The 26,610-nt window shown below is 42.8% G+C and overlaps 1 protein-coding gene across 3 annotated transcripts in view; it reads right to left on the bottom strand.

The window, feature by feature from the left end:
• Nucleotides 1-26,610, bottom strand: part of GRB14 (growth factor receptor bound protein 14) — a 709,931-nt gene that overhangs the window by 130,321 nt on the left and 553,000 nt on the right. For all 3 annotated transcript variants that reach the window (XM_078681642.1, XM_078681641.1, XM_078681644.1), the window contains one exon: nucleotides 25,875-25,955. In XM_078681642.1, the coding sequence (XP_078537768.1) occupies nucleotides 25,875-25,955 (81 nt within the window). The remainder of the gene's footprint in view (nucleotides 1-25,874; nucleotides 25,956-26,610) is intronic.

Genomic DNA, 26,610 nt, shown 5'->3' with positions numbered 1-26,610 from the left:
TACTGGGGATGCTCAGACGTGAGTCCCAGGCACTCCACACCACTGGAATCAAGCTAGCCGGGCTGAAGAGAGGTGTTACCTCGAAACCGGGCCGGTCCTCGGATGCTTGTTTCCGTTCTGGGAAGGACATGGCTTTTGTAGTTCGGACTGGACTGTTCCCATGGGGCACAGGGTCAGCGCTGATTTGCATATCGCCATTGTCTAACCCAGGGTGGTGTGGAGTGGAAAAACAATGGATTTGGGCCCAGATCTTTGGACTGGGGTGAATGTGTGACATTGATCCACATTCTGTCCATCATTGTTGTGTTTGCAGTTACCGCTCTAAGTGTACTGGGGATGCTCAGACGTGAGTCCCAGGCACTCCACACCACTGGAATCAAGCTAGCCGGGCTGAAGAGAGGTGTTACCTCGAAACCGGGCCGGTCCTCGGATGCTTGTTTCCGTTCTGGGAAGGACATGGCTTTTGTAGTTCGGACTGGACTGTTCCCATGGGGCACAGGGTCAGCGCTGATTTGCATATCGCCATTGTCTAACCCAGGGTGGTGTGGAGTGGAAAAACAATGGATTTGGGCCCAGATCTTTGGACTGGGGTGAATGTGTGACATTGATCCACATTCTGTCCATCATTGTTGTGTTTGCAGTTACCGCTCTAAGTGTACTGGGGATGCTCAGACGTGAGTCCCAGGCACTCCACACCACTGGAATCAAGCTAGCCGGGCTGAAGAGAGGTGTTACCTCGAAACCGGGCCGGTCCTCGGATGCTTGTTTCCGTTCTGGGAAGGACATGGCTTTTGTAGTTCGGACTGGACTGTTCCCATGGGGCACAGGGTCAGCGTTGATTTGCATATCGCCATTGTCTAACCCAGGGTGGTGTGGAGTGGAAAAACGATGGATTTGGGCCCAGATCTTTGGACTGGGGTGAATGTGTGACATTGATCCACATTCTGTCCATCATTGTTGTGTTTGCAGTTACCGCTCTAAGTGTACTGGGGATGCTCAGACGTGAGTCCCAGGCACTCCACACCACTGGAATCAAGCTAGCCGGGCTGAAGAGAGGTGTTACCTCGAAACCGGGACGGTCCTCGGATGCTTGTTTCCGTTCTGGGAAGGACATGGCTTTTGTAGTTCGGACTGTCGGACTGGACTGTTCCCATGGGGCACAGGGTCAGCGCTGATTTGCATATCGCCATTGTCTAACCCAGGGTGGTGTGGAGTGGAAAAACGATGGATTTGGGCCCAGATCTTTGGACTGGGGTGAACGTGTGACATTGATCCACATTCTGTCCATCATTGTTGTGTTTGCATATCCTTTTTCTGGCAGCTTTCGTGCAATTTATTCCATAAATTATTTTTAATCTGAGATTTACGTTTTTTCTGTGCAGCATTGTAAGCTCTCCTAAGTATGACAATTTCGTTCTTGTCCCTATTTCCTTTACTTAATATCATTTTTAGTTCCTTATGAGATTTTGTACATTTGGAGTTGAACCATCCTTTCCTAGTACTTCCTTCCGGTTTCCTTACCTTAGTTAGTTCTTGTTTAATAATTTCGATAATGGTCGTGTAACTAAGAAAAATGTATTCGTAAGTGGAATCAGGGTCTAGGCAGATAAAGAGTGATGGCAAAACTCTCTTTACTACCCTAGCCGTAACTTGCTCTTGAACGACCTTGCCCCATTTTAGGAAAAAGCCATTAAGCCTATCAAGGTTCAGATATCGTTGATCCAAGTGACTCCAATAATCCGCATCAACTGAATGTAAGGGACTGCTTACAGTCATGCTGTTAGGGAAGTGATCACTTATGGGGATAATAATTGTCTCAAAGTTTAGGAGTGTTGGTGGACTGCAATGGGAGATGAGTATATAATCACTTAGGGTTGTAGCTCCTCACCCATTGAAGGTTGGGGCGAAGGGAACTAGGGGATTAACTAATTCATTAGCAAACCCCAGGTCCAGGGAGATCATAAGTTCGTTCATTCGGTCTCCTATACTCGTATGTGAAAAGTGTGTTAAATTGTCCCCAACCTCGTCCTGAATTCCAAGGTGTTTGTATTGCTTTTTTTGCATAGGGACAAATTAAAATCGCCACCCCATATCAATACTACCAGTTTCTCAGAGTTCTTCAATCTTAATCCTTGAATTAAAAATGAGACCTTGTTTAAAATAGCAATTAACTCGATTGAATTTACATTATTATAAAAATGTATCAGAAAGTAAACAGACATCTTAATTACAAACATTAAAATTACCTGGTAATTACTTTCTAGCACCGCCACCTCAATTTTTTCCACAGGCAGAACATTAGATATATACATTAATAACCCCCCTTTTGGCCTTCCAGCCGCTGATTGTATAGCTGCTGAGAAGGTTTTGTAGCCTAATAGATGGACGGGGGTGCAGAGCCAAGTTTCCTGCAACCCTATAATGTTATGCTTCTTCACTAGTGACAGCCAATTTTCATTTGCGATTTTGGGGCGCAGACCTGCTATGTTCCAGAAAACTATGTCCAATTTTGAATCTTTTATCTTGGGGGGTGAGAGCCTTTTCTGTGTATGGGATTCCCTCTGCATGAGGTTGAGGGTGCAGTTAATATTTTTGGGGAGCATGTTCCGGACCGGTCGCCTGAATCATAAGATGCTGATTTCAGAGCCTCACCATTTATAAGTTGAATGCTCAAGATGTCTAGTGGTGAAACTGCTTGTGTGGGCCCAGAGTTTACAGGGTCCTGACTGAGTGGGGCCTCTATGATACTCCCGGATGCTTCCCCTGCCACCACCGAGCCCAGTCACTCATTATCATCCAACCCTGATAAGGCGCTGAATCTATTATAAGTGGAAATCGCTGTTGAGGCTAAGCATGGGCGGATTTTGCGAATTGGCAATCCGCGAACTTGCGTATTTACGGATTCGCAATCCGCAAAATCCGCGAACTCTCGCGAATTTGCAGATTGTTTGGTTTTTTTTGTGTTCGCAAGGATTTCTGCCAGTTCGCGAGGGTTGTGTACCAGTTCGCAATTGCGAACTTACTTGTCGGCTCGCAACGGCCGCGACTATGTTATTTCTACGTCTGGTTCATCATCACAGGTTCACAGCACCCTCTGTTTCACCACTGCCACCCTCTGGTACACCCATGCCACCCTCTGGTACATCACTGCCACTCTCTGGTTGGTTTATCACTGTAGATTATGGGGGTGAAAAAAAGCAAGCACACCTGCCCTGCTTCAACTGACATGAATTAATTTGGGGTTGATTAATGTGTCACTGAATTTAAACTTCCAGTCTGGCTGGCACCTGCTTCCTTATCTGTAATTTGCTTTCTGTTGCAGTGCAATTTTTTTTCACAGGACCTTTGTGGCCTACTTATAGCTATTCTCTGAGCCTGCTGTGAGGGTCGGAGCAGGGTCATAGAATAGTTGCAAGTAGGCAACTGAACTCTGAGGGGGCCCCTCAGGAAGCACTACAGGGAATGGTTACTAATGATAAGATTGAACTTTTGCACCTGCTGAGTGCTTTCAGTTTTGTCTGTAATTGCTTTCTGTTGCAGTGTATTTTTTTTAACAGGACCTTTGTTGTATACTTGTAGCTATTCTCTGAGCCTGCTGTGAGGGTCAGAGCAGGGTCATAGAATAGTTGCAAGTAGGCAAATAAACTCTGAAGGGGCCCCTCAGGAAGCACTACAGGGAATGGTTACTAATGATAAGATTGAACTTTTGCACCTGCTGAGTGCTTTCAGTTTAGCAAAAATCCAAATATCCAGCAGCATCCACAAAAAGTAATCCTTCCAGGTCAAGATCCAAATCAAAGTGACCAGCACATGAAGAAAGCACTGGGAGGAGCCTGCTGGACAGGAACAGGAAGTTGGAGACTGTGGGACACTTCCTTCACCCCCCCCCAAATGGACTCCTTGCAAAGAAAAAGTGCAGGCAAATGTCACCCTGAGGAGTTATTCTGAAAAAAATCATAATTTTCAAGGTTTATGCTGCCTGCTGGTGGATTTCTTGTGCGAAATTGCAAATTTTGCAATCTCGCAATTGCGAGATTGTCGCTGCCCGCCGCATCTACGTGTTCGCAAGTGTTTACTCCCGCGAAATTGTATAGTATTCTAGTTGGCAAGTGCGACCAAGCAAAAAATCCGCTTCGCACGGATTTTACGAATTTTCGGCAAGTTCGCGAGAGTTCGCGGATTGCGAATTTGCCGAAAATCCGCAAAATCCGCGAGCGGAACGGATTTTACGCCCATGCTTAGTTGAGGCCACTGTGGTATGTAGGGATTTCTCATGTCTAAAAAGGGGAAATTTTAATTTTTTGGAGGGTACAAAAAACCCAACGGCAAGATGTTTATTCCTGCGATATTTGCAACGTGGCTCCTCCCCATGTTTACCAGTCGGGGGAGATAAATGTCATCACTACGCAGTTCCCCGGCATGACCTTTTCCCTTGCCCCCACCCATTGGACTCGCCTAACCAACTTAAACTCTTGAAAAAGATGACTGTGCAGTACAACCCTTCTACCCAACCAATGGAGCGACTTATTTTTAAGGGCTGTCCAGGTTTCCTCGCTAGGGGATTGGTTGGGGGGTACATTGCCTAAAATGTTTACATAGGGGGTAGCTTCCGGTGGAAGATCTATGTGAGGGTCTGCTGCCCTCGGTTCGGCCTGACGGTAAGTGGAGGGCTTATTTTGGGTTAAGTTTTGGGGGGGAGGGGCCTGTGCACAGGCTATAATTGCCTGTAAAGATGGATTAATAGGTCCATTAATGTGCATTGATGTTAATTGCGTTGCCCCCAAACCAGTCTGGATGTTATAGGTCTTTTTTTCCTGGGTGGATGCCTCAGGGAATGCCTTTTTTGTTCTTAATCCATCATTTCCCTGGATATTTTGGTTCACGGGTTGGTATTTAAAGTCATACTTAGGCCTGGTTCAATAGTTGTGGATGGATTCGCTGAGCTGAATTTGGTCTGTAGAACGATTTCTACATTGGTCATTCTTGTGGTCATCTGATCTAGCCTAACTCTAATATATGAGTCAAGTCTTTCCACTAAGGCTGTCAATTTCAATAGATGGGCCTGTGTAGTGATAGTACCACGGCGATAACTTCTCTTTTGTGATTGTGTCTTGGACTGTGCTATGTACTTCCTCTTTAATGGGGCAGTTTTCTCTTGCTGGGCGTATTAGGAGGAGGATTAATAACAACTGGGCCTACTTCATTGTAGATGCTGTTACTACTAGCGTCTGTTTTTCTTGAGTTGTGCTTAGACTTTTTTGTGGTGGTTGGGTGTGTGATTCACTACTAATTAGCTGGATGCTGTCTGAAGGCAATTGAATACAGCCGTTTTGAGCTGTAAGAGCCTTCCTCCCTAGGTATGGGGAAGTTGATGATTTTTCAGTGGGGGGTAAGTCCTGGGTTAAGCCAGATGATGACCCCGCAATTGACTCTTCTACTGTATGGATTTGCTTATCTAGGACGTCAACCGCTCCAGTTAGATAGCTCAGGAGAGTCTGATGGGTGTCAGTATTACGCCTAGTTCCACCTGGACTAGCTAATTTCCTTTTACCCATTATACAATACTAATCTCCCATGTGGTCAATACTTGAAATTTACTTGGGGAGAATAAAAGATAGGAAAGAACAGCAACAGTAATTACAAATGAAAGAGGTACTAAATACACAGTTAAGATCAAGGTTATCAGCCAAGAGAATGGGCCCAGCCCGGCCTCTTCCAGCCAATGACGGGCAAGGACTGGCCCTCCCTTGGCCCGGGTGTGGCCCACGGCGCGGGGGCCCGCGCTGAATTTAAAGGTCCCAGGGGGGGGGCTGCTACTGAGCACCTCACGCGAGACCGCGCTGCCCTCTGGATGTCGTAGTTGGGCAGCGCGCGGTCGCGGATGTCAGGAGGCACGTCAGCAAGGCAGGCTCACTGGCAAAGAGAAGTCAGTCCCTCGGCAAAAGCAAGTTGGCAGGCGGCAGGACAGGTACTTATTGTGGCAGAATGTCAGTTTCCAATTCTAGTTAATTTGCCCCCTGTTCTCTGACAGATCACTGCCCCTCTCTGGCAGAAATAGTGTGGCACAGTCTAGCCACATCCAACCGCTCTGCCCCGCGAGCTCTCACCGCCCGCAGTCTGTGGGCCAAAGCTCCGAGGATGCCGGGGGTGATGTCCGCAGGTAGAAGGCAGGCTGGCCGCGGGTAGCAAGGTGGCGGCAGCGGCTGCCACGGAGAGAAGAGTGCGGGTGCAGACCCAAAAAAGCCAAACGAGTTACTCCGCTCAGCTGCGGACTCCGGGCGTCGGCAGGAACCACGTGTAGCCGGTCAATTTTTACATTTTACATTTGGTGCGATGAAAGAAAGGACAATCCACATTCAACTCGATGGATATACAGTGAAAAATATTTGAAAATGTGTGAAATATGGAAAGATAAATCAAATATACATTGTTAATAATGCAAAATATACACATGAACTAGGTTAAAATTGCATCTTCACCAATCCAAGATTTTACAAGACCAGAGCATTACATTCACAGAAAGTGCTCTTAGTACTGGAATGTATAAAGGGTCCAAAGGGGATCCTAGTTCAACCAGTATCAATATGGAGGTATACATTTATTTGTCTAAAGAAACTATTGGAAGCCCATGTTAGATACCTTTGGACCCTTTATACGTTCCAGTACTGCTGAACGGAATTTCACCAAATTTGGCAAAGAGGTAGTCCTTAGTTCAGACTCATGCCTTTTGCTTAAATGGTGTAAATCCCGTTCAGTAGTTCCTGAGAAAATGACATTTAAAAGCACATATATATCTATGGCCTCGCAGGATCCGTGCATCCTGAGCGCAGCCTAAGGGCACCGTCCCGATCGCGCGCTGAATGCTAATTGGCTGTCAAGTGGTTGTCAGTATTCGACACCAAGAAGTGTTGGCAGTCATTTTATGCCTCGGTATATGGCTGAGGCTGAAGAAGTTAGTGGAATAAGGGTGCAAAATGTATAAAGGGGGCAGGGTAGAAATACCCTGACCCTCTAGACCTGCTAAAGGGGTCCCACAAGGACTCCTAGGGCCCAAACAAAATTATTAATAATATATTTTTTTAAATGGCAAAGTACGCGCAGAGTGCGTGGATCCTGCCGTAAGAAAAATAACCAAATCCCTGGGGGAAATTATTAAAATTTATGGGGGGCCCAAAGGGGCGCCCCATCCCCAGGGACCGCCTCCCCCCTGGGCTGCAAAATAAATGGTTGGGGGGGCTCCAAGACCCCCCAGCAAAATACGTGGTTGGGGGACCACCACCCCCGGGGCTTTGTATATTATTGGAGGGGGCCGTGTGGTTTGGATTTTGAAAGGTTTCCCTGCTCTCTCTTTCAAAATCCAAACTAGATTGCTTTTCCACATGGGGATCTGCATGTTAGCAGCTCCGCATGTGGAAAAGCAATGCCGACTCCCGAAGGACGCGGGGAGCCGGCTGGGACCGTGGGGGCATTGGGGCTCCCCCCACGGTCCCCAACGTTTTATATAAGCCCCAGGGGATGGGGTTCCCGGGGATAATAGAAATTAGTGATAGGGGCAAATTCTTTTTTTTTACCCAGCGTGGCGCTCGGCACGGCTCCCTGGTGCGCACGCGTTGGGTACACGACTCCTAACGTGTAGGGTGCGTGACTCCAGTGTGTTTGGTGCACGACTTCTACGCGTTGGGGCACGACTTTGATGAGTTGGGTACCCGACTCCAAGTAAAAAATAATAATATTGTTCAGATATACATCAAGCTTTTGTGTTTAGATCTTGGGTGGCTCTAAAAAGATCCCTTGTGTTAATTGAGAGATTTTGGTACTTACAAGTAAGTACCTATGCAGAGTCTAAAGTTCAAGAGGAAGACTCTGTTACCCTCATCAGTAAAATGTACACCATCTCTTCTATAGATGCCATCCATATTGAAACGCAGATTGTTGTGGTAAATGGACCCCATCTTATCATCTTGGAGAAAAGCAGAAACAGATTTATTGACATGTTTCCTAGCTTTTTCAATCTGTGGACAAAATTGATTGGACCAGTTCCATTTCTGCCTTTGGCATATGTTAGAATAGAAAAAGGCAGTTTGGGGGAAAAGTGACATCAATTCTGTAAAGGTGTCCTTTATAAGAATTTCCAGACCTACCCCAGTCGAAGTGCCTAAGTCATTGCCACCGCAGTGCACAATTATGAGGTCAGGGTGTTGGAGATGCAAAAGGATTTAACCAATAGCATCAATTGGTGCCACTTTAACCCTCTCTGTCCAATCCATTTAATGTCTACATTTGGCAAAGCTTGGTCTTTGTCAATGCCTCTGTTTTCTGCATACCTTTGGTTCCAGAAAATATAGCCGTGTCCCACAATCCACACTCTAGGCATCTTGAAGGGAGGTCTGGATGTACTCAGATGGTCTCTGTATGTGAAATGGCAGTTTGAGAAGTGAGATTTTTCTAAAATGGTGAATAAGATGTAGTTTTGAAAAAAGAAAAGGAATGATTAGCTGTTTCAGATCATTCTAGTCTGAAAAGTAGGTTGCATGTTTTTGTTCTTTAAAAGCATGTTTTTATTGGTTAAGAAAACGTATTTGAATGGAACATTAGATAGGATAAGCTGATATTTTGAAAAGTCAAGCACACTTGCTGTTTGGATTAGCAACATTGTGTCCTGAACTTGTGACCTATGAGTTTAGTTGATTGTTCCATGAACTGTTTCTATGGTAACAGGCAGTGAGCAGATTGGGGGTAGGGTTCAAATGTATGTCATTTGGAAAGGGCTGAAATGTGTAACCACAGAAATGTGTGTTAGCTTTTGAATTAATGTGGGAAGCAATGTGATTTGATATTTACATGTATATGTGTGCAGAATGAGAGGAAAAGCTTGCCATTTTTTGGTTTTGCTAAGAGCTGCACAGTACAGAGATTCTGTATAAGAACATCTGGTGTGTGACTGACATACTTCTTAATCTACAAATCAGTTTGAAAGGTAAAGTATTCTTTTGTGAGAGGTGGCAAATGGTGTGTTTGTTTTTAATAAGATTAATGTGTTTCTCTTGGTAAAGTCCAGGGAGTAGTCTTGCTTGTCTAGATTCACTTTGTGAGACTCTGTTCTAAAATATGTGGAATGTGTGCAGTCATCTCACCTGTTCCAGACTATTACATATTTTTTACTATAGAGAAAGGGAAACTGTTATTTGTCTAGAATCACACTGTGAGTCAATGTGCATTTGGGAAAATTGTGAGAGAAGCATTTGGTTGTTTGATGTGTTTGCAGACACATAAGTGCTTAAAAACCTTTCTTGTTAAGTTTTAGTTGTGTTAGAAAATAGTCATTGCTTATACATTAACAAAATGAGTTAGACTTTAACACTAAAATGCAATAATGAAATATGTGGAATGTGTGCAGTCACCTTAGTTTTTGTAGATCAGTCAATGTGTTTTGATGAAGTCCAAGGGATAGTCTTGGTTGTCTAGAATCACACTGTGAGTCTGTGTACATTTGGGAACTGTTGTGATAGAAGCCTGTGGGTATTTCATGTGCTTGCAGATATATAACTGGTTAAAAACCCATGCGGTTGCCAAGTTTTGGTAGAACTTGAAAGCAGTCGTTGCTTCTCTATTTGCAAAATGAGTAAGGCTTCCACAGTACAGTGCAGTTCTAAAATATGTGGAATGTGTGCAGTCGTGTCACCTGTTCCAGACTAGTAAATGTTTTTTGCTAAAGTGCAAGGGATATTGTTATTTCTCTAAAATCACACTGTGAGCCAGAGTGCACTTGAGAACATTGTGAGAGAAGCATGTGGTTGCTTGATGTGTTTGGAGACACATAAGTGCTTAAAAAACATTCTTTTTGTTAAGTTTTGGTAGAATTAGAAAATAGTCATTGCTTATGTATTTGCAAAATGAGTTAGACTTTAACACTGAAATGCAGTAATGAAATATGTGGAATGTGTGCTGGTGCTGTCACCTTAGTTTTTGTAGATCAGTCAATGTGTTTTGATAAAGTCCAAGGGATAGTCTTGGTTGTCTAGAATCACACTGTGAGTCTGTGTACATTTGGGAACTGTCATGAAAGAAGCCTGTGGGTACTTTATGTGCTTGCAGATACATAACTGGTTAAAAACATATGCTGTAGCCAAGTTTTTGTAGAATTTTAAAGCAATCATTGATTTTGTATTTTAAAATGTGTCAGGCTTGTACTCTCAAAAGTAGTAATGAAATATGTGAAATGTGTGCAGTCATCTTATCTCTTCTAGACTAGTAAATAGTATTGCTTCTCTAGAATCACACTGTGAGTGTGTGTTGATTTGTAAAGCATTGTGAGAGAAGCATTTGGTAACTTTATGTGTGGATTAGTACTATAATCATTCAGTCATTATCCAAGTACTTATGCAGCGATTCAGAGTCTTAGCACATGTACTGCTTCAAACTCCTATGGACTATGCATGTAGTGATCTAACCACCTTCACACTTGTGTTTCAGGCCTACAATTCCCCAGTTAGTATCATCATCATCATCATCATTGATAACTTTATTTCGGTCATCACAGACCATAAAAGTGCAGATAAAATACATACATACAAGCACAGAGTAAATAGAACAATAAATAGTATTTCCAATAAAATTGAAGCCTAAAAATCGATGAAACCTTTGTAGTTATCAAGATATACATAATAAAATATGTAAATAAACAATGATATTATAAGAAACTTTTCCTTCTGCGCCACATACCAAATAAAAACCGTGAGACAGCAAAAACAATATGGGGGTGGGTGTCATACCTTAGGACCCTACAAGCTTGGGCACATTGACTGAAGCCTAAGTTCTTACAAAGTGGGATCAACCAGTATTAAGCAGGGCAAAAAAACAAAATGTGGGATACACCTTCTTGCTTATAATTACATGCCGAGCACATAATATTCTCTGTATTAGCCCATTTAGAGGTAAATGCCCTAAGTGGGAGGCTACCAATCCTAAACTGCATGTAGAGTTTCCTCACAAGTGGGGGATAAATTACATCCAAAAAATCCTCCATTCTAGATTCAGTTTTCACTTGGAGGAACTCTACCGTCAGTCTTCCCATAGTAGTGCACCTCTGTAAGGATAATAGGTTCTGGTACCTAAAATGGCGTAACAGCTCTGCTTTAGTAATCCCTGGGCAACTTTCTTTGGGATTATCCCACAACTCAGGTAGGCCAATCCGATTGCTAAGTGGCCTGATGTGTAGAAGCCACGGGCTGTTCTTGGTTTTTAAAGAAGCCCACACCTCTATGAGTTCTTCTTTGTTGGTAGCCAATTCAGGCACTGACCATAATATTTTCCAATAAAGCATTGGCCGTACTGCTACTGCCTCTTCTATACAATCTAATCCCAGATCCATACGTAGGGAAATGAGCGGTGTGCTGGCTGGTAGACCCAGTAAATTCCTCATAAAACCGTGTTGTACCATCGTGTGCCTGGTTACCCGTTGGTGTCCCCATAATTCAGCCCCGTAAATAGAAGCCATTCTGGCCTGAAGTCTATAAATGTCTACAACCGGAGCCGCTGGCTTTAAATCTGAGAGTCTGTGGACTTTACCAATCCCGCCCACCACTTGGGATAACCTAAGGGCTGCCTTTGCTATCTGAAATCCCCAGTCAAGATTTTCCGTTAGAGTAATACCTAGGTACTTAAATGTCATAACTCTTTCCAGAGGAGTACCATTCAAAAGTGGGTTTGGACGGGTCTGTTTGAGAGGATTAAAAATCATAAACTTTGTTTTATCTAAGTTTATCTCGAACCCACGCAGTACACAAAATGCTGCGAAACCGTCCAGGGTGCGTTGGATGCCCGTTGATGTTTTGGACAACAACAAAGTGTCATCCGCAAACATCAGAGTGGGCACCGGCCCGGACGATAGCCTTGGGGCATCGTTATCTTTTACTCTAAGGGATGGTCTACTAGCTAATTTATGTAAAGATAAAATAAGGTTGGGGCCAGGACGCACCGCTGGCGTACCCCCTTCTTCACAGGGAAACGAGCCGACAGTTCACCATGTCTCCCACACCTAACTTGGGCATAATTACCCGTGTGGAGTCTAATCAAGACATTCAGCAAATAGGTGGGTAGGCCCAGATCTATTACTTCTCTCCACAGCTTTTCCCTCAGCACTAAATCGAATGCGGCCCGCAGGTCAACAAAGATGAGGTAGAGGCTGCCACCCTCCACTCTCACCGTTTTCCAAAATAGTACCTGGAGACTAAATATTTGATCTAAGGTAGAAATACCCATCCTGAACCCAGCCTGGAGTGTAGCCAATATCTCCTTTTCCTCTATCCAGCCCTGAATTCTGTCCACGATGATCCTGCCCATCAGTTTTTGTGTAGTGTCTATCAAGCTGATGGGCCTATAGTTAGACAGAGTTAGGGGGCAGCCTTTTTTGTGGACAGGGATTATCTCTGCTCCAAGCCAGGTATCTGGCGGGTCCATCCCCTTGAGTATCACATTAAATAAAACAACCAAATATGGTGCCCAAATCTTTGGTTGAGACCGAAATAAATACCCAGGCAGCTTGTCTAAGCCAGGCGCCTTGTTAGGTAAAAGTTTGGCTATTGCGGTTTCAACCTCAGTAAGCGTGATATACAAGGGCCCACCCAGTTGATACTCATGGGGGATTCCTGATATGGCGCGCAAGGGGGCCACTACAACCTTACCCAGCGCAGAATCCAAAGGCCTCTCCAATCGATGCTCATGGAGGGGTCCTGGGGTAAAGAGCAAGTGGGTATCTTCAGCCTCACCCATCATAATATCCAATGGCCCCTTCAATCAATACTCATGGAGGGATCCGGGGGTAGGGATCAAGAAGGCCTCTTCAGCGGAATTAGCCTAAAGGGCTCCGAAATGGGCTTCCCAGACCACAGGTGCTATGTTCGATACCGGCGCTAATCCACCATCACGCACCTCAGAGCTAACAATGGCCCAAAATGACTTGGAATCCTTGCGTGAGAGTGCTGATCTTAGTTCTTCCCATCTATCTGCCTCCCAGTCTTTCTTTTCCCTACTAATAACCTGCTTAATGCAGGTTCTATCCTTTTCTTTTATTGCGGTTAGTAAATCTTTTTTTGCTTTCCGACAGGATGCTACATACCAAGGATGGGTTAGAACTGGGGTTGCCTTCTTACTGGCATATGGGTAGAACACTTCAGAGAGTTTGGCTACCAACTGCTTATGAATTTCCAAAGTTCTTGTCTGAGAATCTCAGTCGGGATCCTTTTCTCACATCTCCCCCATTTCTATCAGCTGCGGTAATGCCAGCTGGTATATTCCTGCAAGTTTGGTCGGAGAGCCCTGAAGGTATGACCATTTGACACTCCGTCTATTGTTAGATAGCAGGAGGGGCGGTTGAGCAGCATAAGGTTCAGGGGCGGCGTTGGACAGCCCAAAACTACCAGGTTTCAATGTCAGGACCAGAGCATTATGGTCACTGTCGTTCCTCGGATAGACCCTGAAATCTAAGACCGCATCCCAATGTCTGGTTTCAAGCACTATGTAATCAATAATGGAAATTTGCCCTATTTTATTGAAGGTTGATGAGCCCGGTCTATCTGGTTCTACCCTCCCATTACACGCCCGCAGGGACGCTGTAAGGGAAAATGATTTAATTTAGAGAAGGAGCGGGGTCCATGCTCTGGCAGGTGGTATCTGCGGTTCTGGAATACGCCAATGCTGATCCTCATCAGCTAGTCCACCCGTGTCTAGGTTACTAAGAGGTTCAAATTGGCAATTAAAATCTCCGCCAACTAATAGGGCTACTGTTGGATCGAGGGTCAGGATAAACTGCCTTAGTATGTCGATAGTGCCAGATTCTTGCCCACTCTGCGTAGGCCTGGAATAGATGTTAAGTAGGGCAATCTGGGAGAGTTAGAAGGACACATTGGACATCGGGTGAGTTAGTTGGAATATGAGCTACTTTGGCACCCAAATGCGTGCCCACCCATATGGTGAGGCCACCCGAGGGTCTGCCCCTACCCTGTGTTATAGCCAAAATATTAAAAGTGGCAAAACCGGCCCTCTCAGTCTCTTCCAACGCCCACGTTTCCTGCATCAAGCAAATATCGTGTTTTTCTATAAAAGAACCCCACTCAGGCAAAGATAATTTTTTTCTAATCCCTGCCAGGTTCCAGGACAGGATTTTAATACTACCATCCATTGCCCTGGTGCTAGTTGGACCTAAACCTTTCATTGGGCTATATTGATCACTTTCTACCCCACTGACACACGTTGGCCTCTCGATCTCTTGCATTCTTTCTTTGTCCTCATCTATTAACAGCTGATCAGTAGTTCCACATGCCTCCTCCTGTAACTCAAGAGATAGGGCACCTAAGTCCACAGTTGAGTGATCCCTCCCCTTGATCTGCCCAACATTAGCCCCAATTACCGCCCTACCCCCTGCACCCTCTTGTTGGGGAATAAATAAAGCGTAGGGAGTGTTAACATCAACATTACTCCCCACTATCTCTACTTGGGGGCCTGGATCATTAGCTTTTGAGGGTAGGGACTACTGGCTCTCAGGCATCAATCCACTTGATCTAAGATACTAAACCTGTTAGTTTGAGGAATCAATGAAAGTAAAGGGATAGGTGAATACGGACCCTTCCAATTTATTGCCCCCTCTTGGTCTCTGTGCGGTAGCATATTTCGAGCCCCCCAAGACTGCCCGCCTCTATATCGTTTGAGACCCAACTGGGGAGCAGGATAAAAATAAGATAGATGTAAGGGTTAGATTTGTGTTTTAGGCCGAACTGAAGCCCCATTAGAGATGTAGTCAACAGCACGGTAATTCCTAAAGTTAATTATTACACAGTTACCCGCAATGGTTTTTGGTCAAGTCCCTACCCAGTCAACTCGTCTTGCAAACATTATTTCACCAGAGACCTGTGGGGGAAGAGGCCTGTTAAGGTTGAGCGAATGTATGCATTTATTTTTAAGTTCAGTGTATTCCTCATTTTTCCCCTTAATTAACATTGGAACCCCTGCAAGCACCACCACATATGGTAATGACTCTGGGGGGAGATCAATGCAGGGTAGGGCTTTTACAAGCCCATCCTCAGGAGTGTTTCTGCTGGCTTGAAATTGTTGGTCTACACGACCTATCACTCCCCCAGATACCCCCCTCTAGGTTGAGCTTCGCTGTTATCTATATTGCTTTCCCTTAATGGTGGCGGGATAACATTGGGGGGAGGATTGTTGTTTACCACCAAAGAAAATGCAGCAAGTGTGTTGTTGCTAATAGGCAGATTATTAAAGTTGCCTTCTCCGTTACCATTTTGCTGCACCCGTCACAAGTACCATCACCCCCTATGTCGTCTGGGTCTACCCGTGCCTGGGCGGAATCAAACCGTGACTCTAAATGCAAAAGTCTAATTTCAATCAGGGTGAGTCTGTCGTATAAGGGAAGACAAGTCTTTGTAAAAATAAGTTCCAATTTAATCCAGAATGCAGTTCCCAGCTCTGTAGGGCCCACATCACTGAAGTTCATTACAGCAGTAGCCGATTGAATAGTCTTTGGGCTTGTTACTGGGGTATTCAAGGGTCTTGTGCTTGGTCCCTCGCCCTCAATATTCCTTTTTTGAGTCTTCACTTTCTTGTTTATAAGTTGTGCACCCCCCTGTTTCCTTTTCACAGCTGGATCTGCTACCACCTTTAGGGCCTCAGTTTTAGAGTTCGGTTTGGATCTCGTTTTTGACCTTAAGTTTAACTGGCCCAAATCTTCGTGATTAGGGTCAAGCGTGCTTGGGCAGGCTGGTGCAACGTTCGTAATGTCTAATAGGGTACACAAATCTTCACTGCCTTGTAGTGGATTTCCCACATCACTGCTAGCTCCTATTGGACCAATATTAGTCCCAGGTTGATGGTTTGGGGACACTGCATAGGACAGCGGACCCAAAGATGACCGTTTATCAAAAACAGAATCCAATGACAGCCTTTTTTCGGTTAATTCAATTTCCCGAGAGAGCACAGATGATGCCCTAGTGATAAAATGATCCAGGGTACCCATAAGAGAGCCACCTTTATTGGACTTCCTCCCCTTTGGTTCCTTAATGATAGCCATAGCAGGGTCTAAAAGAAAAAGTGGCTTTTCTAGGTAGTTGGTAATCAGATTGCCACTCCAACGAGGTTCAAGATGGTATTTAGGTGCACTAACCTTAATTTGCAGGCAAAAAGAGGGCGCTCCTGTCCCGTCCTCTTCCGGGCTTAAACGGGCCCGCCCTTGGCCCGGGCTTGGCCCGGGCAGCTCCCGCACTCGTCCCGCGCTCGTCCCGCACTCGTCCCGCGCCGCAGTAGCCCAAGCGTCCCTTTATGCGCCTCCTGGCGCGCTGACTGCATGCGCGGCATGCGCGGCTTGTGTGGTGCAGGGGATGCTGGAAGTTGTAGTTTAACTCCCCTCCGGCGTCTCCCTGCTCAAGGATGGCCCCCAATGACTCCTGGCGGTGGCGGCAAGACCACAAACTGCTCCGGAATGCCCCCAAAGGTGAGACCGCTGTGACTCCTGGCGGTGGCGGCAAAACACAGGTGAGCTCCCTGTATTCAGGGATGTACAAATCCTCTGCAGATTACGGATGGCTGATGGCATCCACTTCCTGCCCCAAGGAGGAAAACGCTACCAGTATTTAAAACACTTGTGCATGAAGACACCAGAAAGTCTCTGGGTAGTGTTGGAAATGTTAACATTTGATCATATTTTGAATACAAAGAACTCATTACAAATATGCGACAGGCAAATGATGTTGATTATGGAACTATTCTTCAAGATATAAGAATTGGTCTACTGACAGAACATGGCAAACAAGCTTTGCAGAGTCGGTTACTTTACAATTTGTTTCCAAATGAAAATATAGTTCCTGAGAAAATATACATGAAAATTGCAAAAAACAAATTTGTAATCTGCGTAATGCCAGCACTGTGAGAGTGTTCTATATTCAATTAACAACTTTTTGAGGCTCTCCTGAACAAAGTAAGCTCGGGCTCTCCTCATGATTGCTGTCCTCCTCAGATACTTAAGGAGGTCTTTCTTGCCTGTCCGGACCCTCCGCTCTCCTTGCTTAACAATTCCTTAGCAACTGGCATAGTTCCAGACTCGTTCAAATGTGCGGTAGTGGTCCCCATTCTAAAAAAGCCCAATGCCGACCCTTTAATCCTAAGTAACTTCCGCCCTATCTCGTTACTCCCGTATCTTGGGAAGATTCTGGAGGCCCATGTCACTCATTGCCTAAGATTATTCATTGAAAACTCTCAGTTCCTTGACCCTCAGCAGGCGGGCTTTAGGCCAGCCCATTCCACCGAGGCTGTCATCGTGGCTGTGATTGACGAGCTTAGGAAGGGCGCTGATAATAACATCTTCCAGGCTCTGGTGTTACTGGATTTATCGGCGGCCTTCGACACGGTCGATCATGAACTCCTGATCGACCGTGACAACAATGCTGCCGTCGAAGGCCTGGCGCTGAAGTGGATTAGATCTTTTCTGCATCAGCGCTCCCAGGCGGTTCACCTTTCCTCCTTCGCGGCATCCCACTCCAATCTTACCTGCGGAGTCCCTCAGGGCTCTGCTTTATCGCCCCTCTTGTTCAATCTTTACATGCACCCCCTGATAACCTCCCTCTGTAATAGCCCGGTCTCCGTCTTTAATTATGCCGACGACCTCCAGCTGGTCTTCAAACTTGACTCCACCTTAGCATCCCGCACTAACTTTCAAACCACCATGCTGTCTATTAGCGACTGGATGTATCATAGCCAGTTGAAGCTTAACCCCGAGAAGACGGAGCTCGTTCTAACTGGAGGGCATGCCAACCCTTGGAATGCTAGCTTTTGGCCTTCCCCTTTGGGTTCTCCCCCCACCCTGCGGACTCGGTTAAGAGTCTTGGCGTTATCATTTGCAAAGATCTTTCTATGAAATCTCAGATTAATGCTGTTACCTCTTCCTGCTTTTTTCATCTTCGCAGAATTCGAAAAATCTGTAGGTTTCTGACCACGGAGGCTCTTATTCTTGTCATCATGGCCTTAATCACCTCTCGTATTGATTACGCCAACGCTCTTTATGTCGGCATTCCTGCTTACCAGCTTCATCGTCTGCAGCTGGTGCAAAATCAAGCTGCCAGGCTTGTTTTCCGCCAATCTAAACATCAACATGTCTCTCCACTACTGAGGAACCTTCATTGGCTCCCGGTGGCCAACCGCTCCATCTTTAAACTCGGGTGTACTATTTTTAAGGCTCTCTCTGATCAGGGCCCTGCCTTCATTGCCTCCAGAATACATCGCTATGCCCCTTCTCGTGCCCTTCGTTCCTCCCACCATAACCTGCTTGTTATTCCTTCATATAAGCGGAAAAAACATGGTGGCCTTAGATTCTCTTTTTTGGCTCCCAGGCTATGGAATTCATTTCCGAGTGAACTTAGACTCTCCCCCAGTTACGTCTCCTTCAGGACACTTCTTAAAACGCATCTGTTTCGGCAAGCCTACAAGTAATTCACATGTCCATTATTACCTCTTCGTCACTAGCGCCATGAAACCGCCTGGTGTCCGTGCGCTGTATAAATGCTTTTAACATAACATAACATAACATAACATAACTTTTGAAGCTGGAAAATGAAGAAATAATAAAAATGGAAGCCATCAATAAAATAGAGCATGAAGGAATCAGTATTATTTTGACAGAAAAATTGAAGACAAAATTGGATTCTTTAGAAAAATCGATATCTAAAACTGCTGGTTTAGAAAAGAATCTATATGCATGTAGAAACTGTCGGGTAATTTTAAGGTGTAATTTGGATGCAGAAAAAGGTTTCGTTAATAGAGCAATGGGCAAAGTTGTGGATTTTGTTAATTATGCGAATAAAGATGGTATTGAATTTTAAAAATTGAAATTTGATCAGATTGAAGATATGAACCAAATTGGTAGTTGTTCACTTCATTTTCTGCTTGTTAAAGATTTATATGTCCGTAGAAAACAGCTAATAGGACGTTAGAATTATCGCAGCTTTTCGGCCAAAACGGCCGCAAAAGCGGCGATAATTTTTTAAAGCCCCCTTGTTGATATGCCCCAAAATTCCTTAACTTAAAACCCATCACAGAGTGGGTTTGCACATGTCACATTAGGCCTATCCCTTCCCTTCACTAATCTATAAACATGTTCTATTAGTTTGCCAAAACATAAGTACTTATACATTTATCTTGTTCTCTATTTGCAGTACTGAAATTATTCTACTAATTACTCATATAGTTAATGATTAGACTAGCCATTAACCCTAGTATAAATTAATGTCTTTATATACATTGCATGTATATTATACTTATAGCACAAGACACTCTTTCATATTTACAACAAGAGGAAAAGGCAGTCTGTGTACCTTTTCTTCTCCATGTAAATACAACCTCATCATACATACCACTTTGCATTGAAAGGGCAGGGCGTTCTATGGGTGCTGCTGTGCGTGTTTACACAGAACACTCATAGAACAAGAAACATGTCCAGATTGATCAGAAATCATATTTCTGGACATGTTTGTGAATGCTACACCATCCTCCAATTGGTGTAGCAAGGCACATCAAGGAGAATTGTTTTCATTTCTCCTCATTTTTTCTCTTTCAATATATGCTACATTGTACAGCATACATTGAAGGAGAAAAATGCCTTCACTGATTGTTTTTGTGCAGGAAGGTGTGTCTTCTTGCACAAAAACAAACTGCACACGACACAGATATCCTTGCACCCTGGTGCAAGGGTGCCTGTGCCACCACATGGCTACAGTTTGAGCAGCAGTGCAGAGAGAAGCATAGACTTGCAACATATTTATGTACATATGTGCTTCGGAAGTACCACAGCACACTGCAACTAAAGAGCTTACAGTGTCATGCTGGAGCACTTCTTTATAGTTCTGCAATTATACATTCACCATACATCACAAATGCATTCTTTCAGTCAATTATTCACTACACATATATTCGTCTAAACGTTCACACACTATCATACAAGTAACTCTTTTTTTAACCAGAGAAGTTAGTTTTGAAAATAACATTTTTCTTTTTGTTTTATATTTTGTTGTACTTTTTTTGAACGATTTTTTGATTTTTTCGGGGTTTTTTTAAAAGGAAAAAAAAGACATCTGGAGGAACAAAACAAACTTCAGGGGAAAAAAATCTATCACTGATGATTCTCTAGTGTTCGACAAACCAAATCAACAGACTGCTCTCCATAGCAGAGCAATCTATTACACTTAATGCAGTGTATTTTGGTGTTGGCAAATTGAGGACGAATGTCCAGACGTTCAGAAGACATAGCAGCAGAGGTGCTAGGAACTGTAGACAGAGGGATTGTTTTGTGGCGTTTAGGCTCAATTACATTTTCCCGAGACATGCCGTTATATAGGTTCAATTCACATTGCCTTTAAATAGGCATATAAATCAAGCCCTTATTTAGGCATAGCTCATGCTACCCAAATAAAGGCATGGCTACTTCCATCCGTTCACCAAACATCACAACGATTTCTTGGAAAACCAGCTTAAGCTGTTAGGGAACTTCCCCTTGCTTGAATATTGATTTCTCCAAGAACTCAGTTACTTTACAATGAACAACTATTCTCCATGGTTTCATTTATGACGTTCATATGCCCGACTTTACATCAAAATATGGCATTCCTAAACACCTTCAAGGTATACATATACCTTCACTTGCTATAGCAAGATACGGTGGTTGGGAGCAGTTCGAAGACCTACTTGCCCGATGCAGCTCGCTACAACAAGAGCCGAAGGAAGCCGACTCTCCAGCTGATACACTGATCAGGAAGCTGCCTTTCTCCTGCCTAGAATCTAGCTCCAGTGTTTCCGGCTCCCCTTGCAGGGTGTTGGGAAATCAAGCCCCCGAGAAAGAGATACCAGACCTCCTTCATTCTGAGGTATGGAGCTGATTAGAACCTAGAGAAACCTTTGCTAGATTCTTGGCAAAAACTAAACCTATGCTAAACAATTCCTACTTCTTCCCTCGTACTAGACTTAGGTTAGGTACGTTGGAGTTAGGCGTATTTCAGAAGCAGCAGTTGAGTATTTTAGTCTATGTTATTTATGTATGTATTTATATATGGCTTAGAAACCATACAATGCTCTTACAGTATTATTTCATATTACTGTTTACGCTGTACGCATTATACTTTGCCGTCTGCCTAACGATTGTAGCAGTTCACTTCTCTTGCATGAGAAAGAAGACTGTTCAATAAACCCTTTTTATTGAAAACACCCGTCTCACTATTTCTCTGCAACTCTGTAGAAAAGAAGCATGCATGTTTGACTGAGTGAACTAGTTATCTATTGTTTCCACGACTCTGAGAGATATATTCTTATTCTTGGGAAACAAAGCTGTCATATTTATGCGGTTGTCAGAAACTAATCCCTGCTTGTTTATTCAAGAAAGTTTCTAGTGACCTCTGAGTTAGCTGGCACACAGACAATTAAGTTTAGTGTATTTGATGGAGACCTATTGACATAAGTCCTGTGTCAAATGTATAGGATATATTATTCCAATGTGCAGAGCCTATTAGGAATATAGGAACTACACTACAGGGTTTGAGCCAATTTTCTACATTCCTCCCTTGCCAAGTTCACAGGATGCTGTGTTTTTAGATGTTTCATCATACTCGCGGTCCCGCAAGAGTATTTCTTCACGGGGTCACCTCTTGACAACACCCTTTTGCAGATTCACCTTCACAGCATTGACTATCTTCTGTCCCTCCGTTATAGAAAAAAACTTCCACACAACTGAGGTGTACCTCTCAGGAGGTGGAGGTTCATGAACAAATTCCTAATCTGAAGAGTTGTCTGAATCAGGTAGTGGCTGCTGTCCTGAAGCCATTGTAACTAATAATAGTTGTCCAATTTGACAAAAAAGGTTCTTCCCAGCAGAGAGATGTTCCTCCCAAGAAAGTCTAAGAAGAATGATTGAAATGGATGGGGTCCTTTAATAGTTAGAATAGGCAGTGCTATGAGCCAATCAAATGTCTTTTTTTGAAGTCACATGGGGTACGCGCACCGTGCACACAGGCAGCATGCACCCAACGTGACATCGCAAAATTGCATTTAAAAGTAATGTAACTTTATTGAAAGTTAATGAATATTATTTTTATGATTAGCTCAGATAATGTCTTGTCTTAATATTTATAATAAATATATATATATATATATATTTTGGGACATTTCGCTGGAGTAGCGTACCCACCGCGTCCAACATGCGTATGACATCATGCGGAGCCGCGTGACCGTCGTGTTGCCTAATACGTATATGTCACATATGCGCCACAAGTAGCGTACCAGTCGCATAGCAATCGCGTAGGAAAATTCGTACCCGTCGCACATCCTACGCGGATCCTACACAACAATCCTAAAATGGAGGCTAAGTTGAGCGCAGTGAACGAGAAAGGTGCATTTTGGGTGCGCGACTCCAAAAACAAAAATGAAAAAAAAAACAATAAAGAAAATAATATAAATATATTTAAAAGAATATAAAATAATAAAAAATATATATGTTTCTTAATTTAAAAATTATATTTGTATTAAATTTGTGTAATGTAATTTAAAAAATAAGATATCTAAAACTAAATAGATAAAAAAATGCAGTACAACAATATGAAAAAAAATATAATAAATACATTAAAAAAAACATAGGTTTTAGACATGTTATAGTTAGGAATTAGCATTTAAAAAATCTTTGACATTCACTGAAAAAACCATAGGTTTCAGTCTTAGTATAGTTAGGGATTAGCATTTAAAAAACCTTAGAAATTCACAAAAAAACTGTAGGTTTTACGGGGGTTATAGTTAGCTGGACATTTCACTCGTACAAAACCATTGAAATTCCTCCGTTATAGTTAGTTGTACTTACTATGACTCGCGCGCCCGCAATCCACTGCTGATGATGTCACATATTACATCATTCATGACATGGTCAGTGACATCACTGATTACATCACTGATGACATCTCAAATTACATCACTGAAGACATCACTGATGACATCATCCATGTGACAATCAGATACACCTCATCATACAGTAGTATATCCTTTCAACACTCATTATAAAATATGAAGTACCATATTTGAAACCATTGACACACCAATACAAGTTTCTAAAAACCCACTCACTGATTCTTAGATCTACACACACATCGAAACACTTACCTATAGATTCACTCACTCATGCTGTCAATGATCAATAGAACACTATCAAATATACTTATACATCTATATCGACATTACACACCAGCACACATCCTATTCACTTATGCATTCATCCTACTCACTTATGCAAACAATGGATCATACTTACATTTACTCAGCTACACACTTATACAAACACCACTTCATTTATTCATATATATAGTAACTCATACTTAGTGTGTTATAAAATCACTATTACAAGTATACACTTATTCATACAGTGAGTCATACAATCATCGAGTCTTATGTATACTTATTTTTATACAACAACTGACACATACAATGCCTTTTATTTTTCTACTTTGTTGGACATGTACCATTGAGAGATATATTTGCTCACCCTTAAAGATATTCACTCACCCAAACAACTGTTATAACATGTATTCTTAACCTCATATACCTACTGAATCAATTATTCACACATCTTTGAGCAGTCACACACCACACCAAACTACACACACATTCACTCTCCCATACAAATACTCAGTTAACTAATCAATAACTAATATAGACTTTAACATAGCTAGTAACAAACTGGTGCAGCAGTTTACACAACAACTGACAAAGTGATACAGATATTCACACACTTCACTCACTATCCAATATATTTAGTGAGACATTATAAATTAGTCAAGTAAACAGTCAATGACACAGCTACTATATCCTCCATCCAGATATTTATATTTATATATCCACTCATTCTTCAAAGCGTATTGCTACATATATAATACCTATTTAAATAACAAACCAAACCACATTCACTGAATGATGTCATCAGTGATGTCATCGGTGATATCATTTGAGATGTCATCAGTGATGTCATCAGTGGTGTCACTGACCATGTCCTGAATGATGTAATATGTGACATCATCAGCAGTGTATTGCGGGCGCGCGAGTTATAGTTAGTACAACGAACTATAAGGGAGGAATTTCAATGGTTTTGTACGAGTGAAATGTCAAGCTAACTATAACACCCCTAAAACCTATAGTTTTTTCAGTGAATATATATATATATAGAGAGAGTCTGGAGAGAGTAAAACTATCTCATGGTGGGCTGAATGTCAGTTGTATTCTGGTACCCACAGTGGATAGTTTTAAAAACAGAAGGAGTTTGGAAAATATTCGCCCTTTACAACATCAACATTTTTCTGCCCTAGAGTGACCCAGCTCAGGGTTTAGTGCAATCTTCAGGACCGGTTGGTATAGTCCAGGTGTTACTAACTTTTTCTTTAGTGAGAGCTACTTCTGATCTCTGAAAATCATTGTGAGTTGCTGAAGGCCTACCAACTTCTGCATTGTTACCACACACCCTCATGACTAATTCCAATGTAAACATAATGTCCATAAACCCAGATATTATTGTTTGAATCAAATCCTTTGACTAAGTGGAATATGGCTGGACTCCCATCTGTGTCAGTGAGAGTGTGGTATTTAGGGATGTATGAACATCTTTGCATATGAATGGGATACATGTGTATGGTGACAGACAGCCTATGTGATATGTACTTGTGGCACTGGCACAGGAATGCCTTTCATTATATGTGGAGTTACATGTATGATACAAACATATAACCATGAGAAATCTAAAGTGCAGAAAAAGTTCTGCAAAAATGTTCATGATATGGGACATTTTTCTACACCTTAAATTTCTCCCATTTAAAATAATGGCTGTTTTATTCTCTTATTAATATGATACTGGGTCTACCAGCTACTGGGAGCAAGATTCCTTCTGTGTATAAAGGCAACACTTTGAAATAGAAGAAACTTAAACTTAAGGGTTAATTGTATGTTTGTTAAGGACTTATTCAATATTTGAATACCTCAGTGCTGCAGTTCTTCCCCTCTGTACACTGGGTCATAAATCTGACTCCGGCACTGCTCATTATCAGCCCATGCTATCTGCAGCCTGAAGATAATAAAGTAAAATAAACACAGCCTTTTCCTTAACTTCAAAAGAAAAACGTGACAATGTGCTTTTTTAAAAACTTAAATTAAGGCTGTGAGCAACTCTGAAGGTATCATCGAGCTACTGGTAGCTCGCACTAGACTGGTTGGAGAAACCTGATATGATCCCTCTGAAATAACAAGCATAAATGTAAAACCTGGTGTTGGTCTAAAAATACCTACTTATAGCACTCTCCCACATACAATAAGAAACACCCCTTTCCTTTTTTAGCAGACGTACCTTTGTGTGTGCCCAATTGTTTAAGGAGTATGGTTTCTGGTTGGGTTTAAATCACAAGTACATTTTACAGTAGATTATTGCATGTTTCCAGACATACCTCTGGAAACATTTTTGTATTTCCTTAAATTCTGCAGTCTCTTCCAATGCTAAGTTACTAGCCTGTAGGATGCAGTTTTACCTATTTTCCATGACTTGAACCCATACACCATAGCAAATATGTGCTCATAAGCTGAACGTACCATGACAAGTATATACTTTTTACTCCTGTTAAGATTTAAACTGTGAACTTTCTCTGTAATTCTATAAGCATGAATTATACTACTGACATACACTGGATGTTTAGTTCTTAATTGTCTTTAGGGTAAGCTCGTATTACATTGTATTTGCCCCATCGCAGCAGGAAACTGATTCATTTAAAATTCATATTTATCTTTTCTGTAAACACACTGATCATGCATACCGTAGGTGACACATTCTGGGAATTGGGTTCACTTTTTGTTTGAAGTGGCTTCAAGTAATTCTGATACAGCTGCATTCCATACTGAAATAGAAAGATGACAGTTATTTACTTGTGTGCACCAAGAAGGGTAATTTTGCATGTTTATGATTGTTGTACCACATGTCACTTATCTTTACTTTATTATACAACATTACAGCAGTTCCGAATGGTGTGAAAATGGGGGTAATTTCTCTCACCTGGTCAATACTGTTCTATGGGTTGGTATGTGTTTGGCAGATAAATACATGCTGTGCCTTGTTCTCCAGGGGAAAATTAGAAATAACTTTGTGAATTCCAATCCTGTGCTAACTCTTCCTTGCACAGAGATCCAAAAGCATCCTTCTAGTCAGAATCAGAGACTCTGGTGGAACAATTCATTCAAATAAATGTGAAGATGTGAAACAAAGACACCAATGCTGCCCTAATGTTTGCTGTAGGGAAAACTTAACAAATGTCTCATTTTATGTTGCGGTACAAAAGGGGGTCATTTTATGTTGAACATCAATATTTATCTAGAACTATAGCCTCATTTTAGGATTGATAGATGTTGTGCCAGCCCATCAGTTCAGCATAGACCCTGGCCTCCATGTCAAATGGCAGACATTGTGCCATTATAAGAGAGTGTCACCTGCCTGGTGAGCATCTCTGTGCAGACAGTGTGTCTGCTGCTGCGCCAAATGTGCAGGTAAGTCATCGC

The sequence above is a fragment of the Lissotriton helveticus genome, chromosome 3_1, assembly GCF_964261635.1.
Source record: "Lissotriton helveticus chromosome 3_1, aLisHel1.1, whole genome shotgun sequence".
Taxonomy (NCBI): domain Eukaryota; kingdom Metazoa; phylum Chordata; class Amphibia; order Caudata; family Salamandridae; genus Lissotriton; species Lissotriton helveticus.
The sequence above is the reverse complement of the archived record's forward strand: the minus strand, read 5'-3'. Positions and strand labels throughout refer to the sequence as shown.